This window comes from Poecilia formosa, unplaced genomic scaffold, assembly GCF_000485575.1.
Source record: "Poecilia formosa unplaced genomic scaffold, Poecilia_formosa-5.1.2 Scaffold618, whole genome shotgun sequence".
NCBI classification, from domain to species: Eukaryota; Metazoa; Chordata; class Actinopteri; order Cyprinodontiformes; family Poeciliidae; genus Poecilia; species Poecilia formosa.
This window is the reverse complement of record NW_006800557.1, coordinates 99741-108485: the sequence shown is the minus strand read 5'-3', so window position 1 is coordinate 108485 and position 8745 is coordinate 99741. Positions and strand designations below refer to the sequence as shown.

The following is an 8745-nucleotide window of genomic DNA, read 5'->3' as shown; positions in this document are numbered from 1 at the left end:
CGGTTTGTTTCGCTTTATCTCCATGTCTTACAAATTAAAAAAAAAAAAAAAAAAAAAAAAAACAAGATACAGGAAATTGGACCTACAGTGATGTCTTTGTCAGGTTTTCTTTTACGATAGTTTGCCAGTCATGACGGTAACCATTAAAGGTCACTGCTGTGATATTTTTGAATAGTGCTTTTTTAAGCTCTTGACGGCAGACTGGCTGTCTGGTGTATAGACTGCAACTATTGTTTTAAAATGTCATCAGAAAGATCTTATTTCTGACTTACATCCTGGTTTTAGGTAAACTTGAAGAATTGGTGTGAAACAAAAGCCTATTGTTGAGGAAGATGGTCACAAATATTGATTCACCTCTTTTGACGCCTAAAAGATTCGCTGCTATGGCTGCAACATCTGTACACTCAGTTGAACAACATCGTAGATCTAGAGGAAGAGAGCCCACTGCGGTTACCGCTCTCATCCGCTGATATCATTGCTGAAGGATGAGGCCAGATAGATAATAATGTTAAGTGTGAAGTGAGAAAATCTACTGCTGCCAACAAAATGACATCAAAATGCAACTAAATTTCACATATTTTCTTAAGAGTGGGACAACTTAAGAAGGAAGCCCTTTTTTTTTAGCAATGTTAATCAAAACTATTTTAACAAAATTAAAAAAAAGAAAAATGCAGTGTCTGGTTAAAAGAAAAATAATTAGTTTAAACCGTAGTTGTGTTATAGTAGATATGATAATCTGTAGACCTAGTATGAATTGCTGTTTTTATCTCATCGCAGGGTTTACTGTGTCTTAAAACGTTTTACTACAGCGTCTCAATTGAGCAAAGTGGGAGTGGCACGACACCCCCCTCTTGTGGTCATAGATTGGTATTACAAGAAGGAGAAAATCATTTTCATTTTTCGACGTGAGTGGAACTCAAAAACAAAGCATTTGCAACGTTATTACAACCAGGCCTGTCGCAATAAACAAATCAGTTAATTGTATATTAAATCAAATCAGTTATAATTGAGATCAATTATAACTGCATCTTTTGTGAAGGACAATAATTGATGTTATTTGTTGTATTTGTTGTTTTATTCATTTTGGATAATTAAAATGTCTTCACTTTTAAATGTTCATTAGAATTTGAAGTTTATTGGTCTTTGAGAATGTGTTTTTGCATTACTACATCATTACCCTTAAATCGCTTGAAAATGGTCTCAAAACAACAATAATATTGTTTCCCCCAATAACTTTTGGGGAAATTTATCATCCAACAGAATTTATTGTAGCAGGCCTAATTACAACCCACATTACATACATTATAAAAACTCAACTGATGAAAGCAGACTTTACAGAATTTATTTCAGCAAAACGCTCAAATGTCTGTACCTATAAATCATAGTGTTTTGACACATTTGTCATAAGACAGCACAGAATAAACTTTGATGCACTGTTAAAAATACCTTTATTTAATAACCTATTCATTACAATACACAGGGACCACAACGTCTATAGTCAGTTTGAAAACTTTACAAGTTTCAGCAGTAGTGCATTATTTTCATTATTGGATGCACATAATAGTCAACTTTATCTTGTGAAATGGAAGCTGTGGTCAATAAAACTGACAAATTTGTGTAGTTTGAGATGATTTACTTAGATTTTAGGATGTTCACTTGAACACTTCAATACTTGAACGTTGAGTTTCTCCTTACAAAAATTCTGTTTCAGGTACCAGAAATCAAAAGTCCAACACATTGTAAAAAATGATTTGTTCCTGAAAGATTATGTCTGAAATCTCTGATATGCTGACAAAATTTTACATACGTAAATGTTGTGGCAAACGCAGCACACATGCTCGTATTTCATTGTTGGGCCCTGGCATTTGTCCCATGTTCTCCCATTTCTGTGTGGTGTTGTCATAGCGATGGACCATATTAGTGTCACTGAAGTCCTCCTGGCTGTAGCCACCCAACACATAAAACTTTCCCTCCAAAACTGCACTCCCAGCCCCGACGTGTGGCACTTGCAGAGATGTAAACGCGGTCCAGGAGTTGGTGGCTGGACTGTACATTTCACAGGCGAGCTGGTCAATAACAGTCATATTATCATTTGTGGTGATTCCTCCTGCTACATACAGGTGTTCTCCCAGGTGCTCCATGCTGTGATGAGCTCGAGGGTTGCTCATGCTTGTCAGGAAGGTGCTTCCTGTCTCCGGGTGATACAGGAACATAGATGCAACACACAACTGGTCAGTGTTTTGTCCTCCTGAGATAAAGATCTGCCCTTTGAAAACCTTTGCTACGTGCCCACCCAACGGTAGATCCAAGGGGCAGGCAAATCTGAAAGGGAAGAGACTGATGTAAGCAAGGGCCTAGCCACATTCATGAAATTTAAACTGCTAAAGATGTTTTTAGCAACAAATCCATATGTGTTGATGTGGTCAAAGACATAAAGATAAAAGAATGCTGTGGAACTATGCACATGGCAGTAAACATTTTTCTTTCTAGATTACCTCCAGGAGTTTGTAGTGGGGCAGTAGCATTCAACAGTGTCCATATGATCACTTTCACAGTATCCACCAACAGCGTATAATCGTCCATCCAGTACAACCACTGAAAAAGAGGATCTCTTCTCTTGCATCTCACACAGGGACTCCCAGCTGTTTTGAAGTGGGTCGTACCTACAAGTGGAGTGCAGAGATAAATATAGATGTTAAAATTGTAATACATAACATATCTGTCTCCTGTCTTTGTCATATTGCCTTCCCTCACCTATAAACAGAGTTAAAGATGTCACCATTGCCGTAATATTTTTTGCCTCCAAGAATGTACAGTTGTCCATTGAGCACAGCAACTTCATGACTGAACCTTGGTGAAGCTGGCATTTCTCCCAATCTTCTCCACTCAATGGCCTTGTTTGTCCCTGTTAGACTTCTTACAGAATTTCCAAACCAAACATCTCTGCTGACGCTGCGGCTGCACAGGTCTTCAGAGATCTGGTCGCCCCCAATCAATACAAGACTCTCTTTGGGCAGATAGATACGGCATTGGCTCTTTTGCGGAGTCTGGTTGCAGCAGAAGTCTTCAGATATGTTTTTATATACCTCTGTCAAGATGTGATTGCACCAAATGTTCTGTGATTGGACCTCTTTGAATTCCTTAAATGTCATCAGGGAAAACTGTACCTTTCTCATTAACTCATCAGCAAGTCTAATCCTTCGACTGGGCTTTGCTTGAATCCATGATAGCACAGCATTAAACACAACAAGCTCAGATGAAACACAGAGTGAGTTACTATTCAGGTACTTCAGGAGCTGTTTGGCTGGCAGGTCCTTGAACTTGGAGGTGCAGGCCACCTCTTGGAACTGCCGAAGGACAAAATCATCTGCAGCTTCAAGAAGGTGTGCCATTTCATAGGCTTCAGCAAAAGATACCACGTCAAGGCAAGTGTGGGCATTTATTTCTTGCTGAAGGAAGCGAAAGCACAAGGACAGGGCAGGTTGATACTGGAGCTGAAGAGAAAGTCCAGCGATCTCAAAGACACCCGTCCAGTTGAGGGGAAGAGCCCCATTGTAGGAGCTGCCAATAAGAACTTCTAGATCTGAGGCCAAGAGGAATGGAAGACTCACATGAGACTGAAGGGACTCTTTCATACCCAACGTAAACATCCCACGGAAGTAGTCACTACTGACAGCCAGGATAACTCTGTGAACTGAAGAGAAGAAGGTGATGAGCATTAAATATGAATGTTAACTCTGTTGGTACTGTTCAGGCTTACGCTAGTTTCTAAAGGTAGACTCAGTTGGTTAATGGATGTAAAATTGTGGAAACAACTGTATATGCCAACAACTCAAGTTTATTGATCTTAAAATTATAGTTGTCAATTTATCCATTGTGCAACTGTAGACCTTAGTGCAATTTAGCTTACTTTTGTAGGGTAAAGAAATTTTTTAGTCTAGCTGCGCAAATAGATAAAATAATAGTCCTCAGATGCTGGTGATCTCTAGCCTCATAGGTTGGATATTCCTCTAGTTCACCATGGCTGAATTATCTAAAAGAAGCAATGGCAGGTTGAGGGGGGTACAATATAACCCTTTTGAAAGAAGGATATTGAGCACAGTCACATCTATATCTGTAGAACAGTGGTCTATGAAGACTGATCGAGTACTTACCAAGAACTGATCCACCAATTGCTTCCAACCAGACATCACAACCAACTCTGTGCATCCACAACTGTTTGATAGACTCTAGATTGATGCTCATTTGTTCTGCAGCAGAGAGTTTTACCCTTTTATTGTCTTTGCAAAGTAATGTGGGTTTCTCTCTGTACAGGTGACACAGGGCCAAAACTCGAGGGGAGCCCATTGCTCGAGCAGCAACTTGTATCTGATCAACATTTTGCACATTCAAACATGATATGAGTCCAGTGTACGCAAACTCCACAACGGCCTCTAATCCGACACAATCCACTTCTGGACCAAGAGACACTGACCACCCATGGCCTCCAGAACTAGCATGAGCAGGTTTACCTTCAGTCACTCTGATGTTTTCTGCTTTTCTCTCATTCAGTTTTATCCAGATGAGTGAGCTGACAGCAGCCAGGACTGTGGAGTGGACACATATGCTCCCGCCATCCTCTGTGTTCAGTGTAAGGTCAGTCAGAATAAAAGCATCCTTGAACTCTTTCAAGGCAAGGAAAACGGTTGTAGGGTAATCATCTTTATAGTACATCTTTACAAAACCTTCCTCTTCCTTCTCATCCTCATCAAGTGGATCTTCAGATACCTCACCATTTGCATCATCTTCTTGGAGATTTCCAACATCATTTTCAGTCTCTTCTCGAGTTTTCCAAGATTCTGTCATTTTGCTACATGTCAATGTCTCACTTCCATCTTTGCTGCTCTCCAGAGTTTTTTCTCGATTAATATCCCTGTGAGTTCTCTGTGATTTGTTTTTAAAATATTTTAGTTCATCTTGATCCTGCTTCTCAGTATTCTGATAATCTTCACTGAAAACTGATTGCGATGAATCTAAAACTGTGCCATCATGTTCACATTTCACATCTTTTTGTTTGCCGTTTTCTTCATTTTGCTGAAAACGCTGAAGCTGAGTTCCATTTATCTGCTTTCTGAGGTCACAGGTGTCATTTTGTTCTCGCTTCAGATGTGTGATCTCCTCACTTTCATCACCATGCTCTCCGTCCATCATCCTCTCCTTCTCCTCTGGCTTCTTTAACCTCTCTTCTCGCAAGTCATCAATTATGTGACTCTCATCTTCTTTCCTTACCTGTTTCTCTTCGTCTTCATCAACCTCCTCACACTCCATAACCTCCCACTCTGTATCATCTTTTGTATTTGTTTCAGCAATCTCCTCATCTTCCTTTCTTTTCGAGTGATCATTTTTATCTTCCTTCTCTTTGTCAGGTTCCCTTACTTCCCTGCTCTCTTCTTCTTCATTTACCTTTATACAGCTGCTGGCATCCTTACCGTCCTCCTCCACCTCATCCTCTTTTTCCTCAACTCTCACTTCAGCCATAGCCTGGTGGCATATCCTCCCCCTCCACTGTTTTTTCCTGCTCTCTTCCACCTCTCTGTTCCATTCCATTGACTCTTTCTGGAGGCACTGATTAGCTTTGTTCTGTCTCCCTGTACTCTCTTCTAATAACTTTAATTAGCTGATGCTTTTTAGGCCTCTGGATGCTCAAGGACTGTGGATCTCTTACTGTTTGAAGTTTTTGAGGAAAAGTTCTGACACAGGTGCAGGTCATGGATGTCCAAGTTATAGCCCACAGGATGTTGCTTTGCTTCTCATCCCCTAAGCAGCAGTGTTATATGTTTGCTCCAATCCCACCCCTCTCTCTCCAGCTGCATGGAAACATTCAAGGAGCACAAGTTCCCACAGTTCCTCTTATAACCAAGGTGCCACATATATACAGTGTAACATAAGTAGGTAAAATTCTCAGCTGGTTGTCTGTTGTCACGTTCAGGCTGAACAGTTTTGAAAGCGGTTCATGCACAAGTTCTTTTGGACATATGTTTTACAGCGACTCTTCAAGTATTTTATCATTGCGTTCCCAAATGGATTCCACATTCCAACCTGTGACTGTCCTTACCAAGTGCCAGACCTTCAGTTCACCCTATGTAGCTCAATTCAAAGTAAGACACAATGGGCTGATTCGTCCACTCTAGTCTTGGCAAGCATCTTTACTCTTGCACCATGAAAATACCCAGAGGGTCAACAGAGGCGTCAAGTTTCTCCTTCATGTCCAAGCACTGTGGAATTTGGGTCACAGATCTCGAGGCACAACTGAACGAAGGAGGCCAAAAGGGCAACGAAAAACACACACAGCACCTGCTGGCTCATTCACTTTGACGTTGACTGTGAGTCTAAACAGGTGGGCGACACTGTAAACTAGACTTGTTTGATGGCATCAGAACTTGAAAGTACTGTTTCCCGTCTTTGAAGGGGACGAAAATACAGAACGGATTCCTCCTGGTCATTATTTATGGAGTGAAAATAGTCTCAAAATATCTGTGCGTGTGTAAAAAAAAATTGTGCGTGTGTAATACTGGATTTGTAAACTTTAAAAATAAAATAAACCTTCTCCTAGGCCTCTAAATGTTGAAAAAGTACACACAAATCACCTGGTACACACACACAAAACTGCGTTTACACACAGATCTGGTTACGAGTGCACAAGTATTTTTGAGACTCATTTCACGCTTCAGGGAAGCTCCCAGATTTGTGTGTAGATGGTGCGTTTACATGCTAGTAAAAGCTGGGACATCTGAGTTTTGCTGTGAGTCTAGTGACTTTATCCTCTGACGTTTCTCACTGTGCTTGTGCCGAAGTGGCAAATACGTTAAGTTCGGTGGAAAATGGAATATATCAGCACTTCCTTATAATATCCTAGAATTATTTAGACATATTGTGCATTTCTGAGAGGTACAGGAGACTAAGTGGTCTGAAAAACGACCACTGGGTGGCAGAATGGTTCGCTGGCCGGAAAAATAGCCAGGCAAACCCAGAAGCAAGACGGAGCGTCCCGGTGGTCTGCCCTGGAGGGTCGGTACTGCCCCTGTTGAGAAACGCTGAACTATGCACAACTTCGGAGTGTTCCCAAGAGAGGCATTGTTTATTAATTAATCAGAAAATAAGTCCTATTAATTGATATTCAGAATTTAGGATGCTGACATGACTAAACCTTCATCAATGCAGACAGAACATCTGCATAGTGCACCATGAGATTAAAGAACATTATTATTATTATTATTATTATTATTTCTACAATATTCCAGTACTAGTAATTGCCAAAATTATTTTATAGAGGGAAATTCTGTATGAATGTTGTCTTTAAGTTGCGATGCTCATGTGTCACAATTTTTGAAAATGTTCCTGTCACTATATATTTACTGGTATAAATATATCCGTATAATGTTGTTTCTTAGAGTCTAAACATTTGAAAAACTTGAATTCATGTCAGGTTAGTATGAATCTAGTTTTACTGCAAATCACTAAAGCAGTCTACATTTTCTCAAACAGAAAAACAAAACAGTATAAAAATAAGGACAATTTGTTTCCTCTTCACTGTCTACAGTCCTTTACATTTTTACTGTAGATATGAACCATGAAAATACTACATGCATCACAAGCACCAACATGAAGGCCATCAGGACAGATGAGGATACAGGGTCACCCTACTGAGAGTAAAACTCAGGAAGTTTTTTATTTTTTATTTTCCACACAGCAACGCTTGTCTAACAAGGCCAAATGCTTGTCCCTGCCAGCGCCTGACTTTAACAGAGGAGGTGATCAAAGGTCCTGGCGGCGACAGACGTCTCCAAACTGAGTAACCCACACAAAGGCCAGAGGAAGAGCAGCAGCCTCCCATTGACCCCTGGATGAGCTGACCAAGTCTCGTCCCAAGCTGAACCGCCCATCCAGCATACTTTGACAGGAAGTAATTTTGGGAGAACTAAAAGGCACCACAGGAAAAAAATGAATTTATAAACACACAGAGCCTTTCAACATTATGTATTATTCTTAATCCATTACAAACATATTATCAATGTCTTATATTTGTTTTTGTTTTGTTTTGGGGGTGATGGGGTGATATACTGGACTATTGCAAGTCATACAAACAATAATCCACGGTTTTCCTTTTTTTTTCTTCTTGTGGTTGGTTCCATATGCATTTGGATTTATTTCTCTCATATCATTGTTAGTCTTTTCCCCTTGGTTTGTAATTTCTATGTGTCTTATTCACCTTCCTATAGTCTGCCTGTTTGCTCTCCTAATCTCCTGATTAACTCATCTGCATTCAATGTCATTCTATTCCTCCCTCAATATAAGAGTATAAACTCACCGGTTTTCATTGTTCATTACTAGTTCATCCGCCTGTTCTGCTCTATGCTGCTTGATACTGCTTCTGATTTATTTTTAGATTTAATTTGTTTCATTATTGTCAGTTTACATTTTTGGACTCTTGGGATTTGGGATTGGTTTTTGTAAATTTATTTTTGTATTGTTGAATTTTCTTTTTTGTTGTTGTTGTTGCTCTACTTCTGCATCCCTATGCCTGCTTTTGGGTCCTCCAGAACCATCATCGCAAAATCTTTTAATGCCATAATAAAACAGTGTGCTTCACTGCAATCACACAATGTAATTGGTGGCTTCATATACTATTACCTATATGAACACACCTCCATATATATATATATATATATATATATATAAAAAAAAAAAAAAATTCCCTTCTCACCC

General features: G+C 39.7%; 1 protein-coding gene and 1 long non-coding RNA gene across 2 annotated transcripts in view; one reads left to right on the top strand and one right to left on the bottom strand.

Moving 5' to 3' along the window:
* The window catches only part of LOC107834424 (uncharacterized), a 13435-nt gene that overhangs the window by 2282 nt on the left and 2408 nt on the right, over nucleotides 1–8745 (top strand). The window lies entirely within an intron of this gene.
* LOC103130250 (kelch-like protein 33) lies at nucleotides 1160–6423 on the bottom strand. Its single transcript, XM_016665778.1, has 4 exons — nucleotides 4155–6423; nucleotides 2755–3694; nucleotides 2496–2663; nucleotides 1160–2322 (listed from the first exon to the last, which is right to left on the bottom strand). Exons 1-4 carry the CDS (start codon nucleotides 5584–5586, stop codon nucleotides 1800–1802), a joined length of 3063 nt encoding a protein of 1020 aa, XP_016521264.1. The 5' UTR covers nucleotides 5587–6423; the 3' UTR covers nucleotides 1160–1799.